Source organism: Lates calcarifer, linkage group LG7_2, assembly GCF_001640805.2.
Source record: "Lates calcarifer isolate ASB-BC8 linkage group LG7_2, TLL_Latcal_v3, whole genome shotgun sequence".
Taxonomy (NCBI): domain Eukaryota; kingdom Metazoa; phylum Chordata; class Actinopteri; family Centropomidae; genus Lates; species Lates calcarifer.
This window is the reverse complement of record NC_066854.1, coordinates 9,995,066-10,020,218: the sequence shown is the minus strand read 5'-3', so window position 1 is coordinate 10,020,218 and position 25,153 is coordinate 9,995,066. Positions and strand designations below refer to the sequence as shown.

Here is a 25,153-nt window from a genome sequence, read left to right as displayed (position 1 = left end):
TCGGCTTCCATCCCAACATTGTTTTAGTAAATTGGGATATCTAGTTCTGATAATCAATCAATTTAATTGTGCCATTGTTTCTAGCAAAAATTTCCTAGCTCCAGTTGTCCGTTATGAGGACATATGTGACAGTAAGCTGAATATCTGTGGGCTTAAGGAGATTTTTTTTTTTTTTTTGAGAATTCAGACTATAAAGAGAGACAATAAATAGAGAGAGCGACTATATAAGTCATTAAATGCAACCCTAAAGCTGTGTGTGTCTGTATGATTAGTCTGCTAAAATTTTCATTATTTTTCTGTTATTGTTGTCTTCTTTGGTTTCTCTTTTCTTCTACTTTGCCATTTATTTACATCATGAATTAGAGCTCTATAACTTTGCTTTACAGCTGACACAATTAGTTGATTAAGTGATTTAATTAGATTGGAAAGCAGATTGGGGTTTTGGACTTTTGGTTTCACTAAATGTTTCTGTGTTTTTTAATAACTATAATAATAGTTATATATCAACACATTTCATCACAAACATCTCTATCAAAAGTGAGAAGAAATCATCCACTGTGTCTTTTCTCATGTTTACCTTCTGGCTGAGGATGGAGCGGATGGCCCTCTCCACCTCAGCAGAGTTATCGATATCCACTGTCCACACATGGGGCTGACCGATGTACACCTCAGCGTACGGGTGTTGAGAGGTCAGCTGCAGATGGGAAAACAAAACAACCATGGGAAAAGAGAGGTGAGGAAAAACAAACGCACCTTTTAAAAGTCAGATCTTCAGCTAAAGAGTCTGCAGAGTAAAAACTGGAGTGTGCCTCTCCACAGATTTGCCCTCCTCCTCTCACCTCTCTCAAAGTGGGTTTGCCCTTGAAGAAGTCGGTGTTCTTGCTGCTCTTTGGTGGGGTGAATTTGGGGTTGAGGAAGGCGCAGCCGTTGGCAATGGCCTCAAGGGGAGCAGGACCCTCGTAGGGGAAGGACAGACCCACAAACAACTGCAGCAGAGAGAAAACATCAAGAACAATCAAATCGATTAGCCTTCACATGCTAGTTTTAAACCACTGTTAGCTAGAAGACGTGTTTAGACAGAATCTTTAAGAGAAGTACTTCATGTCAGTGTGTGAATACTTCACTTCTATTCAGTCAGTTAACATGCCCTCCACTGCTGCCCTTACCTTTTATTCCTTTTTACTGCCGTTCTAAGTGTTTTCCTTCAAATAATTTCTACTGTCAAAGGAACAATGTCAAGTGTGCTTCAGCCCTGGCTGACTGGCTTTCTTACCGTTGGCTGCTTGCAATATCAAAGGAAGTAGTAGCACAAAGGCTGAGAATATAAATCTAAACTGTGACAAAAAGACTTTTTGTACAACAAGACAAATGGACAGTGTGAACTCCAGCTAAGGATGGTCATGTATTAAAATATAACCTTTATAAGAGCAGACAACATTTTATAAACAACAGGTACATAAATACAACAACCATAACCCTTACCCACTTGATTAGTTCCCTCAAGTGTTCACACAACAGCCCACATCATATCAAGCAAACACCGAGCTGGGGATCAAGTTCCCAAGTTTGTGCTGTAAAAGAGCTGGGGAAAACATGATGCTGGGAACGCTGGTATGACTCTTTTAACTCAGTTTGCATTTTTCAAGCTGCCAGGACGTGTTCAACACTTGAAGGCAGGAGGGAGGTGGTATGTGGGAGATACTGAAAAAACAAGAATACCAAAGACAGTAGAAGGGGGAGAAAAGTTCAGTGGCTGTGTTGAGGAGTTTCTGTAGTTTGCTGATAGCAGCAGTTAGCCCTTGTTGAAACAAACCTCTCATGTTATCAGCACAAAATACAGTCGAGGCAGCACTTTTTTTCAATAAAGCAGGGAGGGAAAAACAAGGAGAATAAGAGGAAGATATAGCTGTTATGTTTATTCCTCCCACAGGCCAGTAGGAGCTTGGTGAAGAGGGAGAACCTTGGATATTTTGCAGACAGAAACACTGCACATCGGTAACCCGATGAGGACGTGAAAAAACTAAGCTGACTTGCAAAGATGCTCACAGTAAGACTTAACTTTTAGGTTTGTGGCTCCTTAAAACAATGCAACATCTACTTGCAACCTCAACTTTAAATTACAGAAATCTTTTTCAGTGTATATGAGTGCATCTGGTGTTGTTTTAAGAGAGACTTAGAAAATGTGAATCTAGAAGACCGGTAAAGATTCAAGTTGGAATGATGAGTTGAGTCAAAGCTCAGTCGAAGTTGGTCAAGAAAATAAAAGTATTTAACCTGACTTTGAATGTTGTCTCAGCATATTGTATGTACTGTGCCTACTTAAACAGGGCTGCAGTCCCACTCTTATACTTTAAAGCAAATACTGAACATAGAGAAAACTAGAGGACACTCTAATAACTTCTCTCCTCCCAATGGGAAGAGCAAATATTTGCAAGGCAGTTGCAGCATGCGGCAACTAGAAGCAGCTTGTCCACAAGAGTGTGAGACAGTTCTCCAGAAACAGAGAGAGGAGGAGTGGAGGTGGTGGGTGCAATCCGGGCTAGTGGCTCATTTAGTTGAGGGTCAGAGTCAGCTGGCGACAATGGCTAGTCTGTGTGCATTTGCACTGGCCAGTGTGTATGGGAACAGAACAGAAAGTCTGATAGATGAACAATGTTTCTTTAAGACATGGTGCAGTGCTGTACCAGGAAGTATGTCTGCATACACTCAAATAATCAGACCTGGGTTATGAATTATGCTCTTTTAGCTCATATGAGAGCGTAACTTTCTGGATTATCACCTGCAGCCTTGTTAGAAACAAAGGCCAGCAGGTGGCAGCAAAGCACATTTCTTCCTCTCTCTGTGTGTATGTTATGTATGCTGGATGTGTGTGTATTTGTGTGCATGTGTGTGTTGTGCGCAAAAGCTCCTCAATGCTGAGAAACAGTTGACCACTATTTATAGGGAGAGAGGAGGGGAGGGGATGAAGAGAGGAGCCACAGAGACAGAGACACAGCTTCTGAAGCAGTGAATCCTCACAGATTCGCTGCTGAACGACTGAAGGTAGAAATGAATGAATGCTGCATCTCACATGTGACTCATATAGATCTAAAGAATCAGTAAGAATCGTGGCCTTTACCTGAGAGCTCCTGATCAGTGTGCATTAAAGCAGTTTTGCATGTTCATTTATACAGTAAGGCTGAGTGCTATGCTACAAGGACATCCTGCTAATAAGACCCAATGCTGCTGATCAGAGCTGCTGCTCTATTGATTTGTGCCCCAGTTGAAATGTCCTACCTAGAGTGAATTTATATCCTGATCCTTACCCACAGCCAAGTGCAGTTACACCCAGTAGGAAGGATGAAATACCAGAGCACATCAATTAAATGTAAGGAATCATAATTATTCACGATTAAAAAGTGTCTAACATGCAATGTGCAGTCATCTCTCTTCACTGGTTGATTTTAATAATCAACCATTATGTAGCATATCAGCATTATGTAACTCTGCATAGCTACAAGTGAGCTGACACCTGTGTGGGTATGCAGGGGCTTTAATCTATAAAACTCAATCATATTTTATGAGTTGATCATGTGTTTTATAAGTAAGATAAATGTTAATGTAAATTAAAAATCCCACTGAAATGTTGTTTTACTTTCTGCCACTGGAAATTCTGCCTTAAAGATTAAGTTAAGCTGTTTACTTACTTCAGTAAATGTTACTGTGCGAACATGTTTAGGAGAAGCAGCTGCTCCTGCAGGGCACACAGAGCATGACTGAGCCAAACTCCTACACCTGTGGCAAGGCAATCTGAATCAGATAAGCAGCTTCACCTGTCTGTGTGTGTGTGTAAGCATCAGCATGAGCCAGATCTAGTCAAGCGAGGGGATTAAAATCTTTCTTAACTGTGACAAATCTGATATGATCATTAGTGGTCCCAGAGCTCTCACCAAACCCACACACAGCTTCAGCCTCTGACACCAACAGATTCTCTCTGTCTCCCTCAACATTCCCTGCACACCAGTCTGAATATCACACAAAGCTCATTACTACAACTCTCTCCATCCATCCCTCTCCCTCTCTGCTGCTCAAACACTACTGCACACCTTCATTATATCCAGTCTCAGTTACTGTAACAGTATTTATATTCTTCAGATGTATTAAGGTGAGGTCTCAGATAGTGTCTGAGGCTGTGTGTGCTTTTGCTACATCTGTCTCAGCTCTTTGTCTGGCTGTGTTCTCCCAGATCTCCCAAAATTTCCATGGGTTCTTTGGTAGTCTGCTGAAGACACAACCAGAGGGCGATTACATGCAAAGAGGCACCTCTGCTAACTTTGACTACGTAAATCTACGTTTATGAGCTGAGTGAACTGAAGGCTGTCATGTAAATGATGAACCAGCTAACTCACATGATGTTTGGAGCCCTCTGTCTCTGTCAGACTGTGTCTTGCACATTGCTGAATACATGAGTTTAATGACTCAGTGAGATAATTAAGCTGTTTGTTTCTAATTCCAGCACCTGCCATGGGATGTGTTGCGCCGAATATGATGCCAATGATAGTGTATAAGACAAAAGAAGGGCTATAATGTGGAAAAAAGGTCCACCTCCTTGTCTTACATACAAATCAGTGGTTAATATATGATGTAATAGGCATGTGGAGGAGTGACAAAAAGACAGAAAATGAGAGATGCATGAAAGATAAACCAGAGACAGACAACAGGAGGCAATTAAACAAGCAGAGTTCGACAGGCAAAGTAAGAACAATCAAAAATCTTTGACTCTGTCAGCCTGCAACATGACTCAGTAAAGCTCTGCTACACTTGAGCAGTTTGTTCACACTATTCCCCTGAAGTGACAGCACGTCACAGTTTATTTCAGGAAAGTCAGATTGAGAGGAAATCAAATGTCAGACGTCGACGTCTTCACATATTCGTCTTCACTCTTGTATTTTTACAGTACACTCCTGTAGTTCAACCCCCATGAGGCCAATTAGCTCACGCAGTCTGTTTACAGGTAACTGTAAATGTGTTGTTTAAGCAGCACGAGGAAAAACTGCAACACCTCCGGTTTTCCTCCAACACTCTTAAACAACAATGCGGCTAAAACGTTTTGTGGGATTTAATTGGCCGTTCCCCTTTGGGGTTTCTATGCACAACCACATGTAATGAGACGATATGGAAGTTTGTACTGAATCCCAACTCTGGTGTGAGTCAACCTGCCAGACTATGCTAATATAGCACTGAATCCAGCAAACCAAAAACTGTTCAATTCTTTGTTCAGCTCTGTCTAGAACCAATTTTTGAGTGTTGTTTCCTTTCCTAAGTCTTTTCACCACTTTAATGATCTGCTCTGTTGCAGAATACACCTTTGATTTTCTTTGTCTCAATGCCTCGAACATCTCTGGGTCCTTGGTTTTATGAGCTCAGCTGGATTTGCCAGTGAAGAGCTGCTTCATGGCTGAAGCAATACTCCGAATTTTTTCGATACTAAAGGGATTTAAATCTCAATCCATTTTTTCCTATAACTGTCTGAATCATGATCTATGGCTTTCTTGTACTTTCTATTCCTGCCTCAGCTCTTGTCTGATGTCTCTGTCTCTCTGTCTGCCTCTCTTCCCTCTCAGGTCTGACGGGAAAGCATCTGGTTTCAGAGGATCGAGAAATTGAAGTTCTCTCCACTTCATTCTTCTGAAAAGGAAGAAGACTGGAACCAAAAGACAGACTATCTTTCAGCGGCAGCACTAATGATGGTTTTCACCTTCTGCAGACATTGCTGTCAGGTGCTGAACAACTGTGTAATTTTAATTCCATTTCTTTATGGCAATGGGAAGCGCCATAAAAATAAGTGAAACATCACTGTTGTCTGCAATGTTGTGAGCATGAAAGAAGAGTAGGTCCTGTAATTTATGCTCCTTACTTCACAGCTTTCAGTACTGCCACAAGACAAAGCTTTCTTCATTCTGTGAACATGTAAAGAGTTTCGCCACTGACACGTGTTCATACGTCACCACCTCTGGAGAGCCTGCTCCACACAGAACAATCCAGCCTGGCTGTGGTCTCTGTGGCCTGAGTCCTTGTCTTTGTGAATGAGAGTGGTTCGAGTAGTGAGAGGAAGGGACAAGTCATGATGTGAATGGATAAGTGCTTGTGTGGACGGCTGGACTGAGGACAGACTAAGAGAAACTACAGCCACTCAGCTCTTTCAGAAGAGGGCCTCTGTTTACATAAAGACTCTTTTTCACGCTAAGAGCCAACATCTAAATAAGAATCTCATTTTCTGTTCTCAAACTTTATATTTAAGCTCTGAAATGTGCTTAAAAATTACAGCTGCAAGTGAGCCATCTTTGTGTTCAGACACAGCTGGAAATCTTTTTCATGAAGTGAATATAAAGTAAATGCCTTATTAGGTAACTTAATTCTACCTGTTGTAAATCTATCGTATGCTATTATTTTCAGTTTCTTTTTGGCAGCTGTTCACTTCATTCAAAGAGACCTTTTCAAAGTAAATGTCTCACCTGCTGACTATTAGCACAGGAATCCTCAGAGCAGGTTTCACAGCCTTGACACATTAAAAAAGACCAGGGTTTGTGAAAAAAAATAGTGTGTCCTCAAAATTGTGCAGGTTAGTCGAGCCACGGTTTCTTGGTCATTTAAAAAATGTCAAAGGGAAAAGTGTAGGAGTTGGTCTGTGCTTTCTAATAAGCACTGTAACCTCACACTTTTATTTCCCTGCAGGGTCATTTTTTCATGCAAGAGACAATTTACAGCCAGGTGGACTCACTTTGGTTTCTCGGAGGAGGAACTGCAGGTCTCGGCCACTCAGGATGCCGTGGTTCTTAACGTAGCTCGGGAGGTGCACAGTGCTGGTGCCATGCACAGTGCCGTGAACCTCCATGTAGCTGTGGATAATGTCAAGGTATTTCTTCTTGTCCTGGAACAAACAGGGAGAGAAAAAGAAATCAGGAACATGCAGTTTTTTCACTGGTTATTTCCTGGAAGTGATCTCTGTCAGGGTGAATTTCTTTCCACTGAAAAACACCACCTACGCTTGCAAAATACTGACACAATTTTGAAATTACTGTAGTAAAAAAAGCATTTTTGCTTTTTAGGTTAAGCTGGTGCAATCCAAGACAAAATCATCCTGGAATGAAACCTTCTGAAAAACATTTTTTTTTTTTTTTTTGGTTAGAGCGGATCAGTATCATTACTTTGTTATGCAACCCGGTGAACTTTTGTTCGAGCTACCTGACTGACCATCTGGCCACAATGGTAGGCCGAGCTAAAAATAGCCCTGTATGAGGAGCATCAGTGCACACAATAGGCTGCTATTGTTATGAAAGTCTACCTGATCTGTGATGTCCTTGATCAAAAACACAATAAAGTATTCAAAGGATTCCAATAAAACTGGCCTCCTTTATACCAGAGGTCATGACCAAACTACTTTCATCACACAGGGATGCTGCTCAGCTGATTTTATAGTGATCAAGGTCAAAAATGACACAAGGAGAAAGAAATTTAAAGGGGCACTCCACTAATTTTAAACATCGAGTCTAGTCTTCGAGGTTAGAGCAACTCAGCCTGTAAAAAAAGTTGTTTAATGTCTTCTGTTGCTGCTGAGGAGCTTTGTCAAGTCTGAGGAAATAACCCTGATGATGTAGTGATGTCACCGGGGTTATCTTGGCTTGGGCTAGAGAAAAAAATGTTTAAACGAGTGACAATGTATGGAGCATCTAACAAATGACTACTGCTTGTTACTGGTCGCTGTTTTAATTGCATTATGGGAAAAGTCGTAACCAGCATTTCTGAAGCTTTACACAAAAAACTGGGGACTAAAAGGAAGGCTATTTGACCTCTGCTGCATCAATAACGACAACATTTCTTTTAATACAACTTTCGTGAATTACTCGACTTTATGTTTTCATTTCAAGGCCATCTTTCAGATTGCCTGAGAGTACTACAGCGATTGTACTCCGCATTCATTTATGTGTTTGTTGACCATGAAGTAGTCCGATGACAACAGTTCACTGTGTACTGAAGCAGGATTACAAATGATATAAAATATGTTATAAAATAGTAGTGATGAGGTGACTCATCGGCTAGGGTAAGGTAGAGATCTGATATCATGAAATTCTCCTTAAAGTGCTGATCAGCTTAAAATAATAGGTCAGCAGTTCACCGTACTGGCTTATATTGTGTTTACTCTGCACATCATTTTTTGGCAACCACTGTCAAGTTGCTCATAGGAGCCCTATAAAAGCTTCTTTTTAAAAATAAGTCATGTTAATCAGACTGGACGGAAACATTACTTCCATAATAAAAGCCTTTTTTGATCGTCCCCACACTGAGATTGTCACAGCAGGTCTTTGATTTTCAAAAACGAGGACATGACTGCTTCGTAACCCCGCCAAATTTGCACACAAAATATTCCCCAGTGTCTCCTGCTGAACTGCAGCACAAAATCTGTCTTTTTCACTTTGTTCTGTACCTGCTAAAGACTGAGCCATATGGGAGCAACGTACAGCACAGCTGAGTGCTCTTAAAGCCAAGTCCTTCAGGGAGGCAGTATAAATGAAAGCTGGCCATTTTCTCCATAATGACAGGATGCCTCAGAGGCGCATTCACCAGCATGTGAACACAGTCATACACACTGGAATGTTATCGATCACCAATAGTTTCAATGCTCACAAGGCAGCAAGCCCTCATTATTGTTATATATATAAAATGTTTCAAATTCACACACAAGCCTTACACACGAGCCAGCCTTTGAGACAGCTCTGCCTTCAGGACATTTCCCCTCTCTCTCTCTCTCTATGTGTGTGTGTGTCCACCTCAGTGCTTCCTTTTGGGGCTTAAATTTCAGGTAGCCGCTCGTCAGAGTCCCTGGAGGCCTAGCTATCAGATGCCTCCAGCCAGCCTGCTGTAACTAAAGCAGCCGTGTGTGTCTATGTGTGTGCACGCCTATAAATGTGTGTGTGTGTGTGTGTGTGTGTGTGTGTGTGTGTGAGAAAGAGAGAGATGAAGCCCTAATTAGAAGGTGAAATCACTACCCTGTAATCTTTTCACTCAGGAGACCTAGGCTAGGATTTGAGTGTGTGAGGAGGGATTTATAAACGAAGGTTACTGGTAGGTATCTGAAGAGGAGAGATACACACACACACACACACACACACACACACACACACACACACACACACACACACACTTTCAGACATCTATAGATGGTTGAGATCAGAAAAGGCTGGTGAAAAAAGAAGTGCTGATATATCCACACTTAATACTGACATTCTTACATGTTTTACCTTCTAAAAGTGAGGCTCCAGTCTGATGATTCATATCAATATTTTTAAGTTTAAGACATTTGCTGCACTTTTACATCACCTAATGGTGATTTCAGTGCAAAGACTGACAGTAATTTAAGGGTAGACTTACATTTAAAATGTATGTTTCAGACTGGTGATAGTTTGTTGACATCAAACATGGAATAAAAAAATGTTTTTAAGTTTTAATGATATGAGTTTAGTAGAGATTTTGCTACTGCACATAGAAATCATGGATTATATTTATGTACAGATGCTAATTGAGTGAATATATAAGGGGGGGTAGCTGTGGTGAAATCATCTGTGAGAGTGTAACATGTGATACAGCTGTAACTGCCTGCGGAGGGAAGAGAAAAACATGACTAAAGGAAGACATCATAAAGTCTCAGCAGGATGTGTGTGATGTGTGTTTATTGTGGCCGCTTGAGTGACTGTGCGTGTGTGTGTGCGCGAGGAAGAGGAACATACAGTGGACTGCCATGAACCCTCGGAGGCAGTTGCCACACAAAGCTTTACGGTCAGAGGACATTACTCGCCAGATGCTCTCTGGAGTGTGGCTGGATTCTCTGTCGCACACAGACACGCTTATGTGGGAATAAAGGGGAGTATGAACAACCTAGAAACAGGTTGGAAGATATAGAAACAACATGAAGACAGGAATGCAGAAAAACATGTTTACAAGATGCATCGCCAGTGTGGATGTTCTTTGCTTTTCCTGGTTGTAATATTATGTCAACTTGAGTCCATAATCTTGTCTCGGCTGTCAGCACACAGTGAAGAAGAAAGAACTTATGACTTTGTAACACTAACAGGCATGATGACTGATAACATTACAAGGCAGTTTTCCCCTCTGTGTCCTTGTATAGCTCATGAGGATTTCAGCAAGCACAGTGTGTGTATTCATCTGTAATGCACAAGGATGTATACGTCTCTGAGCATATGCAATCTGAAACCAGGAAGCAGATCGATTGCGGCAGGCTCGTACGGGAGCACATACTTGAGGAGTTATAAAATAACTGTGTTAGCTGGAGAGGTTGATTGAAGCAGGAGAGAAGGAAGAGGAGGAGGAGAGTTTTATGACCTTGTAAATCAGGGGGAATTTGTAAACCCTGGCTCGGAGAGGAAACAGGAGAGGCGGTGGCTGTTTTCTGCCGGCAGAGGAGCGAGGAACTGGAATGAGGAACGAGTGTCGGGGGAAGAAAGCTTATTGGCTGAGAGACACAACCTCTGAGACACACAGTGAGGCAGTAAAGGCAGAAAAGGCTGAGATACACTGCTATCCTGTAATTGATGCCACTGATGTGTCTCTCTGACTGCTAGCATTACACATAGCAACAGTTTATAAGTAAGAAATGAGAACAGCAATTCAATACACTTTATATCCAGCTAATGAAAGCTTTCACATGTTTAATCAACTTTAATCTTTCTAAATTAACAGCAGTTTTGTGAGGCTGTACAAAAGCTCAGTGGTGCTTCGAGGTAAAATGCCAACATCATCCTAACATGCTCACACAATGTTAAAGGTGCTATATGTACGTTTTTGCTATTACTACATAGCCAACATTAGTATTAACAGCTGTTTACTTCAGCCACTGTTTACAAGAGGTTAGAATATGTCCTCTGGGCAGCGCTACCTCTTCATCCTCTCATGTTGGACTGAGGACAGACTGGACACTACGGTCACTCACTATCACAAGATGGGACAGGATGTGGCTAGCTGGTTAGCATGCTAACTTCAGTAGAAGAAAAGAGGTGTTAAAAACAGAAGCAAAACAAGAGTTAACATAGGCGCTGCTTGCCAATAAAGGAAGTTGAAGTTTGATGCTAAACTTGCAACTTTCCTCTACACTGGCAAGTAAGCTTTCAATGGTGATATCAGCTTTGTAGTGATTTACATATAGCATCTTTAACATTCTGATGTTTAGCTTATATAATGTTTACCATGTTCTTTTTGTGCATTAGCATAGTAATATCTGCTAATTTGTACAAAACATAAACTGACAGTTAAACTACTGTGAGATCTTACACTTCAAATGAAGCTTTGGCAAACATTCAATCAGGAAGATCTGTTCTTTCATTTTCAGCCTTTATTCCTCTATGAGTGAATCCATCATTTCCATTTTCCCGCACTGTCAAAATCAGAATCCCCAGCCGATTAGTTCCCAGTTGCTCTTTTTAAGATATAATTACATTTCTGTCATTCTGTCTTTCAGGTCTACTATTGTGCAACCCCACCTCCCTTAACCTCCAGGAAGTCTAAAATTAAAGTTTCCATAATCCGTCTGCTTCCTCTACTCCTCCACCACCACCAGCACCTGCAGTCTGGGTGAATACCTTCTTATCTCCTGTCTTCATTTGGGCCTACGCTTAACAAAGATGCCTTACATCATTGAATCCTCCTTATCTGACTGACATTTCAACTCCTAGACTTTCACTTCTTACAGCACTTCCATTTTAAGTTCTTTCAGTATTTGTTTTTCCATTGTTATTTTAACCACAACTTAAACTGTTTTTATCTCAACTATTTCAACTATTTTATATGTAGATTTAGTCTTTTCTAGATATTAATATTTTATTTATTTCCTCCTAATCCACTGTGTAAATAGAGGCATAAATGCTATAGAAATTATATGCATAATATACAGGAAGACTGGGAGCTATAAAGAGTTGTTGATTCCCTGTGGTTATGGTTAAATGGGAATCAACAAACTTGTTGTGTGAGTGTACACCACATTTTTCTCTTTTATTATGAAACTTCTCCTCTCTATATGTCCGTATTGGGACAGAGCTCCAGGGCTGAGAGCAGATTTTGATGTTTCAGCATTTTATCTTGACAGGTAGCCGCGAGAAGACGCTGGGGATGAAGCAGATTAATCTTGCTTTACAGCACATTTCAACTGAAACAATCAACTTCTCCCTCTACCTGAGACACTGTATCTGACAGAAATACTGTCTTCTTTGTGATTGTTACTTCTGTTCTTTCTTTCTTATAAACTGAATTGTATTTTGATGATGTATATCACCATACTTTGTCATTATTCAACTTTAATTTTCATCTCAATAGTGACTGTGCCGAGGTCTTGAAGGAAGAAAAGCATTGTATGTGCAATAGTGTCTGAGTCTGCTGCTGTAACCTCAAGAGGCGAGAAGAGCTTTTGCCTCATCAGAATGCAGACAGGTGCACTTGGTTCGACTTACTCGACCCTCAAACTGCCTTTGACATCAAACGCACCTCAGATCGTCTTCCCATCTGAAATAATTTCCAACTGACAGACTCTGGAGCCCCAAAACTGGAAGCTTGTCAGTCAGGACAGAAATACACTTCATCCATTCCTCTGAGACGGAGAAAAAAATCATTCCCACACAACATACACACACATACACTCTTACATGTAGAGCCCATTATACACATTTCTTCACAGTGATGTCATAATGTTGTCGGCGATAATGGTACTTGTTCATTTTAAGTGTGGTGATTTGCACAAGGACACTTTAGCAATACTAGTCATCGATCAGGGCTATGAGGCCCTCTATGTGCTCCTGCAGTGCAAGTAGTAATCTGTCTCTGTATGGTACAAAACCCTCTTTGACAGTGACTACGTCTCCACTGAATAAATAAATGTGAAGGATACAATGCACATTATCATCAGAACCTGACTGAATTAATACAAATGATGAAAGTTATTCCATTATGACATAATGCCGTGGTCCTAATTCATATCAGAACATTTCAGCTACAGATGTTGTCTGAACTTGAATTAGTGTGTGTTGTGCAGCATCGTATGCTGTTCATATAATGATATATGTGGCCACCATCACCAGCCCTATTTCAGGACTTCATTTTTTGATTTACATCTAATACCTAGAAACATCTAAGGAAATGCTGCACACCACTACAGATAAAAAAAGACACCTAGACTAACAGATGAATTTATGACACACATATTTGTAAATTAACAGCATAATGGATGCACTGTAAAACCCACCAGACACTTTAACAGATAGTGTAGAGATCCCAGGGGGACCGTAGGCGGTAAAATAGTATCCAGAATTACTTGGAGTGCAGTCAGGAGATGTTATTTACTTCAGTGCCCTGCCACACCCCATTAGACATAACAGTCCATAACCTATTGGAGTTTGGTGGTGAGCCAGAGCATGTTTTCGATTGTCAGATAGTGGAGAAGGTGCTTTATGATTGCCGACAACTTGCTGAGCACATATGCGAGGAAGCATGGGGTGTTAACCTAGTACAAGGAAAATAAACAACAAAAAAAAAAACATGTGGCAGCTATAATATTCCTGCCTGTCCTCCAGCAGTGAAACACCTGTAACGTCACACGCTTCATTGGCTGCAATCAAAAGCTTTGCACCTTGTATACAGACTCTAATGGCACCATGGGGGATCTTAACACCATTTCTATACATTTAAACTACTACTTAGTGAAGAAAAACAGGTGCCACTGGGAGGGTCCATATTATTTCAAGCCCAGTTATCACAAAATTTGTTGCTGAGTGAAAACATTCCTTGGTCACTGTGGTATAAACAATGTTGGGCTAATTACTTGTTTTTATTATAATATTAATGTTGCCCTGCTGTAGCTATTCTAATTCCTTTCACTGATTATTATGTTGTTTTTCTGTTGTACCCTCTCATTTGTTGTATGCATCCTGTCTTCCCCTCATAATTCTGGATAAGTCAATTACTGAATCTGTGATCATTCACAGAGGAGGCAGTAAATCCTTTTGTTCAATAAAATCAAAGGAGGTGGAACACAACACAACATTTCAGACCATACCGAGTCAAGGCAACGTCACAGAGTGTCCACGCCAAAATATTCAGCTCATCTAAGACATCTGTGCTTCTGGCTTGAATTTTAATATTGTGTATACTTTCAAAAATGTTCAGCTTTTCTCCAAATTTTTGCTGCTTTCAAACCTTACTCTTCAACTAACAGTTTAACTGCTTTTATCTCTCTCTTTAACTGAGTTCAGCTGCTTTAAGTGATTACATTTCAGCTGACACTTCAAACCTTTTCAGTGGTCAGACATTTAGCTTTGAAAAGAAAAACAGATTCTTCAGCTTCTTTCAGCACTTTCACTTCAACTAACTTCACTCCCATTTCAACTGCCACTTTAACTTCATTTAATATTTCAACTATTCAAATGTTTCAAATGAAAATTTTCAGCAGCCAACAATAATAATCTTACACTTGCAAGCACCTAACAGCACCTTCTGGAAATATCTCAGGCCTAATTTAATGAAACATCTGTGAGAGAAGGAGTCGATTTAATAACCGCAATAACGTGTCCCACTCCAACCCAGCTCCTTCCTCGCGTGTCAGATTCAGGTTTCTACCGTGGCACTCATGCTCCTTTAATGGCACAAGGGATTGCTTCATCAGGTCAGACAAGCACAGTAAAACTAAAGAAGGTTTAATGTTCAACTCAGCTCGGTTATCCATCATGAGAGGGGGGTGAAGTACAGTGTTGACTGTTTATGAACCTGCAAGGGTAAGAGTGTGGGATGGTTGCCCTTCCTGCTCTGCATATGCCAGCTCTGTGTGTGTGTGTGTGTGTGTGTGTGGTGTGTGTGTGTGTGTGTGTGTGTGTGTGTGTCCCTTTCAGCTCGGTGTGATTTGTCTTTCTTCACCATGTCCTCTGATCTGCTGCCAAGGGCCTGCAGCTCTCCCTCTCTGTTCATCCTACTCATTTCTCACCTTTCTCTGTGCTCCCTTCTGCCTCATCAAATGCTTTCTTCCACAATGAACTCTGAAAAACAGGTACACTGACTCATTTTATCTACATGCAGCACACTGATGAGGTGAGTCCAGGCAAAAGCCATTATGTCTAATTGGTTTCATTTATTAAGTCTTTACCAGTTAGAAGAAATGTAGATGGCTTTACTTGAAATGGCAGCACAGTGCAGCATTGTTAACTTCCACCAGCCATCAACTGACAGTGAAACACAAGCTGGTTTGTATACAGTGCGTATGTATGGAAAGAGACAAAAAGAAAATACAGGTAGTCACTCTCAGCTCCCTTGCTCTGCCTGTCTACTCCTCCGACTGGGTTGCTATGGAAACGGCTCCCTCAGAGCTGGTCTGGCCGTCTTATTTCGGCTCTCACCATCAACACTGCCTCTTCAACAACAAAATAATTACTTCCCACCCTGCTTCTTTAATCCCTAGGAACTCTTTCTCTGTTGCATTTGCAGTCCTGCTCATCCTTCAGGTCAGGCGAGCGACCTCCTCCCTCCTCTAGTTTTCAGCAAAATGAAAAAGAGAAATGAATGACCACTGTGTTAATCACTGGTTTGTTACTCACAACTGTTGTCACACAGACAGGTGTAGACAACATAAAGGACCTGGTTTTGAAAGTCACTGCACTGACCACTTAGAAAAAATCTATATCAGAGCTGACACAATAAAATGATATGTGGGATTATAGATCAAATTTCTGTTTTTACTCACAACATCTGATTTTTACACTTCTGCTTCAGTAACCGTGTGTTATATGAGGCCCTGAAGCAGCCATAGTCTCTCCTGTTCTTCCCCAAAATCTCCACACAGTTAATTAGCTCACAGTCATTTATTATTGCAACATTCCAGCCAGACAGATAGATTTTTCATGATACAGGCTGGCACTGCTGACAGTAATGTCCAAACGAGCGTTGGACACGGGCCACATGTCTTTCCCTGAGAAGGTTGTAATCAGTGGACGCTTTTTTTGGAACACCCCTCTGTATGCTCCCAGCATGTGTGATTTTATGCTGTTGCCTCTTTTATCAAGTCTTGTTTTTCCATTAGATTCCTGCTTTCAAGTGGCAATAAAACACACACACACACACACACACACACACACAGACAGATGCACAAGGTTAACTCCATCTGGTTTTAAGGATATTTGAAATACCAGCTCAAATTTTGCATTTTGTTGCAAAAATAACACAAAATTCTATTTCTTTACTATTTTTTAAAACTCTGTTTAGGCCAAATTTCTGTTGTATTTTTTTGTTTCAAAATAGAAACTCAAGTAAACAGAGGCTACATGGATGGATGATACTAAGAGGTTTGACGTTCAAACTTTAGCTTTGTAATCCCAGGATTTGTCTATGTAACTCCAAACAAATAGATATCATGCTGAGAATATGCAACACTTTCACTTTTTACCAAAAAAAGCTGTTTGAAATGTTCTCTTTGGCAAAGGAAACTGTCTTGTGCTCATGAGAATGAGAAACTCATGTGCACTCCAAAGCATCTGCTGTGCATCAGAAACTAACTTTTTTCCACTTGCATGGATGTTTTTAAAAATGTGAAATGAGAGCATGTTCTGCAAAATGTGTGTGAATGAGGAGAGGGTGTGTGAGTGCGTGGGTGATTACTCAGTCTGCTTCACACACCTACTTCTTACACCTGCGGGACAAGTGTGACCTGAGCACCTTTGCATACTTATCCAGGCAGAAAGACTCTTTCAATAGGTCGCATTTAACATGGAGACTATTACCTGCCTAACCTGCATTAACCCATCCAAATTAAAGGCCGGGAGGGAGACATCATTTGGCTAAAGAAGACATTTGTAGCACTGCTGGCTCAGACACTCTGTTGTGTCTTGTTTCATTTACACATTTCTAGTTTTAATGTCCTTATCTGGACTTATCTGGGAATGGCATTTCCATTTTCCATCTGTGATGAACATGATGTTCTCCAGCTTTCCTTATCTAGCTAAATGTGTTGGGGTGTTGAATATGAAGCTTAGTACCTGTTAAAACCATGCTTATTAGGCGAAGCTGCCAAGATCAAGGCCTTTGCACTAGTTTGGTGGTGGTTTTAAGGAAATGTTTACAGAGGATGTGAAAGGAGAAGCACTGTTGCAGCATTTCCTGTTCAGTTAATCATCAACTTACACTGATGTTGATCAGTAATCATCAGTTTTTCAACATTCAAATCTACCTCTGACACCAGCTAAAAAGAACAGCTACATAACAGGAATGATCTGATCCCAGGATGAAAAGTGAGGGAGGGAAAAAAGACTTAACACTGGGTACAATAATGGAGGCCAAAAGTGGATAGAAAGATTTTTGGTCCAGGTGACAAACACACCTGGACTTAATTCTTATTGCTACATATTAAAAGCCAGACTACACCTTTTGTAGTGTTAGCTGGTGAGTCTTTAGATCATTAATGTCACAACCTGACTATAACTCCATTATGGATTTACCTTCATGTGAGAAATCCTTTTCTCACAGTAGGTCCCACTTTGTATGTTAAACAGTGGATATATCATTTTGAAGTGAAACCTCTCAAGTGTAGAGAAAGATCGAAGGACAGCACAATTTAAAAGGAAGAAGGAGGGAAACAGAGTAAGCCAGTCAGCTCGTTATCACTCGGCCCCAAAATGGCCCTTTAATTAAAAGCAGGAGGTAATGAACACGCCTGGGAGTCTGATTAGCAGCTAATGCCGCTTGCTGTGAGTTGATGGGCTCCCCCGTCTGCCCTTTTAAAGCTAGACTGAATGGCACACTACTGCGTGTGCTCTAACTCAGCACCAGAAGCCACAAACCACAGCAGCATACCAGCTACCTCCGGATTAAAAAACTGTAACACCTTGGGATTCAGAGCCTTACATGGCAGCTTTGAAATTTAAACAGTACAAGTGTAGTTAATGAATATGTTTTAGATCAGGTAGTTCTGGACTGAGTTTTCTGTTAATATTTTCCAAATTGAATTTGCTTCTTCCACACTTACAACACTTCCTGGTACTGGCTCATTTTATTCAAGGGAGGAGTTCATGCTTGGAGCTCCCCACTAAGTAGAGAGGGCAGTTCTGCTGGTGCAGATGGGAGTTAAGTGTCTGGATCAAGGGCACTTAAACATTATGTTTGGATGAGTGTTTATTTGTTCACTCATTTCATTTCCTCCTGCTGCTGCAAGGTTCACACAGGAACCATATCATCCTCCCTCTGCTGATCTCTGCTGCACCACATGCCAACACGTTGGTTGTGAGAACAAGTCCTTTAAGTGGTCAGAAAAATGATATTTACTGTTGTGGAGATTGTTTGTAAAATACTAAGAACACTTGAAGTAACACACAAAATACTGAGGGGTGGAACAGGAAAACATATGTATTCAACAACAGAAAGACAATACACCTCCACAGGATGTGTCTCTCAGAAGGAAAACAGATCTCGTTATTTATAGTACTCCAGCAATACAAATTCACACCCTCTGTTGCTTATATAAGACGGCCATTCAACTGTAATCAGCCAGACCCACAAAAGGTCGAGGTCAACCTCATCAGCACCTTTTATCTCTAGGGCGGACAAGCAACAAATCACTAACACAGAAATCTGTCTAGGGAGCTCCTTTCTCAGGAATACATCTAAACAGCAGGCATGCTGTATTTTTAGATCAAAACTGTTACAAGGGATACAGAGTAGCAGTATCACAGACAAAGTGAATAAATGCCAAACCTAAAGCATGATAAACATTCATGCTTCAAGTTAATTTACATCCACACTACTTGCTAAAGAAGTCGATTTTTTAACTTCAAACACACCGTACATGTTACATCCAGGATTATTCTGATCCTGATCACACAGAGATGTAACTTCGCCTCTGTGAATACAGTGAACAAGCACCAGGAAGTGTACTGTTTGGAAAATACTCCAGCAGTTACTTGAGCAGAAGGCAGAGACTGAGTAGCTCAGCTAATTTGAAGACATTTGAAATGCTGAGTATTTTATGATCATTTATCACTTTAGAACATAACATAACCAATCCTGTGCAAATAATGTAAGAAATGTCATCACTACTCATTGTGTATGGATGTATGTATCGCCAGTGAGTTGGTAGAGACAGACAGTCTAACTGAACAAACCACAACTGGCTTATGTGACATACAGTGTCAGATCATTAGTTGATTATTATTATTACTTATTATTTAATTCTCTACATATTCACCTTCATGTTAGAAGGAGTTTACACTACAGGCCTGTTATATGAAGACAATTCTCTCGTGTAGAGTTACTCTGTCAGACATCTACAGGAAGTCAGCTGGATGTGGAGCAGCCCAGTATGAAACATACATGGTGTTGGCTGAAAGCTCATCAAGGCGCGGGCAGTAATCCAACTATCCACGGCATGCCAAACAATGTGCAAATCTCTCCAAGTCTCTAAGTCGTTTTTGTCTAGGATACAGTAATCCCTTGGTCTCTGTGCCGCAGTGTGAGCATGCATTTGAATATATTAAAAACTCCACGGAGAAAGCGATAAGCTGAATTTGAGCTCCTAAACCAGACTGTTATTAAGTTTCATGTGAAAGTTTTACCCAAGGTTGTTCAAAGAGTTTCACTGTGGAGCTCTCAGAGGTCTGAAAATGGGTTATCCTTGGTGTGCTGGTGTTCTTTGGCATGCCTAGTGAAGTCTGTCACTTTCATCTTCAGAGGGAATATGTGCGTATATATCTGTGTACATCTGTGTATGTCAGAAAGTATGAATAGGTGTATATGTATATGGATGTGGCTGAGGATGTTTCTGTGCATCTCTGTGTTTCTCTCTCCTCTGTAGCATGGCTAAATCTGGCTCTTATTACCCAGATAACAAGTTTTTTCAAAAACATCAGTAACTAATTTTTAAAAATCCTATAATTTAAATGTTAAATGTACATGATGCAGCACGTAAAAATGTGTCCAGTGTGTTAGTAATATTCTAAATGTGTGTGAGTGCATGAAGGATCATGGTACCTTCCAGAAGTTGTCGACCTTGCCATAGACTAGCGACTGGTTCTGTCTCTTGATGTCGTCAATGTGCTTGATGTCGCTGGCATTGAGGTGCTGCTCCACAACGAAGCCCAGGAAGCTATTGTCTGGGGTGTGAGCTGTAACACACAAACACACACAACTCACTGCTTGCTTCTTTGGGGTTAAACAGACCAAGACAGAATCTCTCAAAGGACTAATTTCACCCTCAATATAAAGCAGTTTAATGTGGTTTATAGAGAGACAAAGCACAAAAGAAAGAACAAAAGAGAGAAAAAAAAGGTTTTGATCACTTCTCAGGGAATAAAATGAAAAATGACTTTGGGCATAATTAGCCACTTCTTAATTTTTTGCATCACTGAGGCAAAAACAAAAACGCCTGAAATAAATCTCACACATTCTGCCTTTCAGAGTCCACACAGATCTTTCAGCATTTAGCACAGATCATAATTTCAGACACAGAGACAGACACAGTTGCACAACACAACTCGACAAGCGCTCTGGGTTTTTTTTGTTTCCTCTGTTCCTCATTGCCCAGTGATGACTGGTTACTATGGGAACCATGAGATGAGCAGGTCAAGTGTGGAGCCCGGAGCTGGCAGTGCTTTACCTCACTGCCATCTGTCTTGTAAAACAAAAGTGAGGACACGGATTTGGAGTGTGGACTGAAAAGACTGGAAATAAATAAAGCTTAATTGTATAATTTGAAATAAGAAAAATGAGTAGTTGAAGCAGGTTGAAAGCAGACCTCACCATCACCCCTCGGAGTGAATGACTGAGAGGGAGGTGCTTTAGTGTACAGTTGTGGTTTGTGTTGCAGACCTCCCCCCCGCCTCCCAACCCCGCCGGGAGCTGCTGTGGTCAGACCTCGGTCTTTACCGCAACGCTGTTATTACAGAGGCAAATTAAGGTCAGTCAGTCCAGGGAGATGGAATTCACTTCTGTACAGTGAATAAAAGAAGGATTTGTTGAGATCATTTCAGCAGAGAACCTTGACACAGACGCTGCAGATTCAGGTGCCTGTGAGCATTTAAACGAGTCAGATTCAGATAAGACGAATCATGACATTTAACATATGATGGCAGAGATACAGGTATCATGACGTAACTGCTGCAGATAACACCAGAAACAAAGACGCAGTGCTAAAGTTCAACTATGCTACGTGAGTTTCACAAACAAGGTTGACCTGTTTGTTTGTCAGGGTGTTGGTTGGAATGTGACATTTTCTCCCACTCGACAAAAAGTCAAAGTTTGCTCCACTCGATCTCTGCAGGCAGCTCACACATTGGCTCTAGCTAAATATCTTTAGGCACGGATTAAAAAAAAAAAAAAAAAAAAAAGACACAGCACCAGCATCACACCAGGCAATTACTGCACAATGACAAAAATGTGCCAATGACTTGAAAAGGGCATGAACACAATAACACCATGTAACGATCAGAATTCATATCACAATAACAGTGAATTTATGCAACGTTGAAAGCAGTAGACTACTGGAATGCTTTTTTTTTTCTTGGATGCCTTTCATAAGTTACTACAACACACTTTCCACTCAGTGTTCTGACTAGACATGTTAGCTAAGATGTAGGCTGATACTGTACTGCAATACTTAGGGCAAAGAGCCAGCTGGGGTTTTAAATTCTGTGATTTTATCATCTATTATATTCAAATCCTGTTTTTGTTTTGTGTTTCCTGGCATCAAAGTGCAAAGAGGATGCTGTTATCTCACTTTGTATTATGTGTGTGGGAGTAGATGTTATGAAGATCTGGGTGAGGAGTCAGTGTGGGCAGGAGCCAAACGCAACAATGGTCCCTGAAATACCTGCAGTGTCTGTCTAATGCTGTGTGATTAAATAATAGCATTAATAAGAACAGTATAAATAGCTCAATAAGATGATGATGATGTCTTCTGTGGCTCTGTTAAGTTTGAGAAAATGACCTGTATGAGATCATAGTGATGTCATCAGCGTGAAATTGCTTGAAACGTAAAATTTTGGGCAAAGTCTACATTTCAAACTGGGGTTGTGATGTTTGAAAAATGTTTATCAGGAAGCGAGGATCTAATTAAAAAATGCATTATGGGAAATGTTGGAAAGCTTTATCCATACTAGGGACTAAAAGTCAGACGTCTCTGATTTTGACCACTCTGTTTTAATCTGTGTCTTGTGAGTCCCCCAGCTTTATGGAAGTGCAATGCTGAATTACTGGAATACTTCTGTCAGCCAATTGTGTGCTAATATATAAAAGCAAGAGGAGAAGGAGTGACAAGAGAGAACATCGGCCAAGATTAAAACAGTTTAGTTTACAGCAAAGTTTTCATGACTTGTCCCTTTTATTAAAAAGAGAAAAATGTGATAATCTTTACAGCATCATCACCTCAGATGATTACAAGTAACTGAGATGTGTTTCTGATGGCAAATAGGCAGAGATGGTCCTGGGCTGTCGGAGGAGGCAGCACTAACACTCATGTACCAAACTATCTGTGTAAACAGGACAGGCTGTTAATTAGTGTTCGGCCCTCTTGATGCATTTGGCAACAGATGCCTCCTCTCCCACTAGAGCCGCCACTCAAAATGTCACTCAACTTGCCACAGCTTCATTCGCTATTAGCTAACAAACAGCCTGGGAGGACAGCGTTGCTGGAGAAGCAGCTGCTTTGTTGCTCCTGACAAACTCGGTGAGTTCAGGGACAAATTTGCTTTGTAAGGAAGTCTGGCTTCTCTCTTGTTTGATTGGAAGTCAATATTGGTACAACCTGAGAGGAGGAAAGGGTGAAGAGGGGGAGGATATTGTCTTTGACAGGGTGAGAGGGACTGTTCAGGGGCTTCTTTTGTGCTCTTTAAAGGTGAAGTTAAGTCTCACTAAATCAGTGGTCCAAACTGCATCATCACACAATGGTACCTGAAGAAAAAAACACACCAGACATGTAATCCCCAGTCACAAACTACAGATTTTTTTTGATTAACACTTGATAATGCAGACTCATTTTACAAGAAACTAAGTTCTATACTGCTGGCCAGACAAAAAAAGATTTCAAACTGCAAAGATGCATCATCAGCACTAAAATCTCCAGCGCTTTGAAAACTCTACATCAAAGACTTGGTGCCTCTGCGACTTGTCTGAATGAGCCTGAAGGGTGAAAGTAAATCAGATACACCTGAAATGCTTCCACACGAAAAAAAACATAGATTTTAACTGATGAGCGTTTCAGACAGCTCTGAAGATTTGGGCATGGGGTGAAGAAAATTTTGAAATTTGGATCCACTACGCAATACTGCAGGACTGCCAACATAAAATGATGAAAATTAAGTGCATTAATTCTCATAGTAATTCACTGTAATGAGTAGCTATTTTCATCTCCTTAGTCATTGGAATATAAACGTTTCCATCTGCCAAAGAACCAATGATTGATGACGTATGTCTATTGTAACAGCATGCCCTTCAATATTGCTGAGCTTTATATCCAGGATTCAACTCAGCAGCAGCAGCTGAGGTTTGAACATGGAATGAAATTCAAGGGGTAATTCAACATTTTGGGAAATATTAGCTTTCTTGTCAAGAGTTAGAGGAGAACACTGACAGCATTCTCATATCTATATGGTAAATAACAGCTAGCAGGCAGAAGCTGAGCTTAGCATAAAGACTGGAAATGGAAAAATATCTAGCATGACTCTGTCCAAAGGTAAACAAATTCACATATCAGCACCTCTGAAGCTTAATGATTAACATGATGTGTCTCATTTGTTTAATCAGCTAAGCACTTGCTAACTCGAGCTTCGTATACAGTGCTTCATAAAACAGCAAAAAATATTCTTTAGTTTTAACTAATGTTGACCATACAGCATGAGGCATACAGATAACATCTGTGGAACCAATATATTTTCTATTACAATAAAGTAATTTCAATGTTCAAATTTGATTATATGATGATAATTAGCAGGATATATTTGCATGAGAGTGAGATATAAATGGATAAAGTAGAGTTATAAAGTTATAAAGAGTTATAAAGCTGGACCCTGACTGTCATTTAATGAGCACATTAAAATAAAAACATTCAAATGGACCAGAATAACAAATTATTTTTCTCTTAAGTAATTCTGGACTCCAGCGTTGAAGCTTCCTGCAACTCTTCCATTATGCTAATCCACTGCAATCAGTCAGAGCAAGCATCTGAAAAGGTTTGAAATAAAGCAGGGTAGGTACACAGTGAGTGGTTCTCCATTACAGCAGAAAAGCATCCTCGATGTTCCTCCCCTGCTAGGATCACTGAGCAGATGCAGGAACAAAGTGTTCAAGGGTCAGTTGTTCTTGTTTGGCACCAGTGTTTCCAAAGTGTTACATTACAAAATGCTTTGAACCCATGTTGATGTATATAATTACACAGGTGTGAAGACAATTTGAAACCATTAGTCTGAATTTCATTAACTTTTGACAGGAGGTGTCACATCTAGTTTTCAGCCAGTTCTTGCTGTCTGTCTAGTAGTCTTTATAACATCACTTACAATGATTCATTTTTGTGTTTTCAGGAGTTTTAAAGGAATATTTGTGCTTTGTGTTCAGAGGGCGTGATGGACAGACAAAGTCACACCAGTCTATTGATCCCACACAGATGAAAAACTAAAAACCTTAAGTGAGTGGGAGTGCCAACGACATTATCAATCAATGCTTTCCAGGCGCTATCACAGCCCAGCACATCTCAGGGTCAATTACATAGCTGGCAACGCTTCAAAGATAAATATTATCTGCTGCTATGTTCGACCTCTGACCGGTATAAATCATCGCTTCCATCAGGGATTAAACATCCAGCTGCATCAGAAATAATCTACACGAACAGACATATGGAAGCAACCGTATGTTTGAAATTATGACCCTGACAGGCTGGGCTGTCAACTCAAACTTTCCTATACATATTGCAGTGCATTTCTTGCAGTAAACTGATTTCCTGTAAAGGAGTACAACAGTGCCTTTAATTGTGGAAAAGGTTTAAGAGAAACCTGGTTAACAGAGGTGATGTACTGAATATGCTTAACCAGGTCTCTAATGGGTTTTTATTGAGACAGGGAAAGTAGCTCAGTGACAGTAGTGGAGATGGATTAAAGGA

General features: G+C 40.5%; 1 protein-coding gene across 1 annotated transcript in view; it reads right to left on the bottom strand.

Annotated features, from left to right (window-relative positions):
• mgat5 (alpha-1,6-mannosylglycoprotein 6-beta-N-acetylglucosaminyltransferase) overlaps positions 1-25,153 on the bottom strand; it is an 83,505-nt gene that overhangs the window by 5,390 nt on the left and 52,962 nt on the right. The window contains exons 11-14 of the mRNA XM_018689212.2: positions 20,038-20,171; positions 6,761-6,910; positions 840-986; positions 578-694 (exon numbers count right to left, since the gene is read on the bottom strand). Of these exons, the coding sequence (XP_018544728.1) occupies positions 578-694; positions 840-986; positions 6,761-6,910; positions 20,038-20,171 (548 nt within the window). The remainder of the gene's footprint in view (positions 1-577; positions 695-839; positions 987-6,760; positions 6,911-20,037; positions 20,172-25,153) is intronic.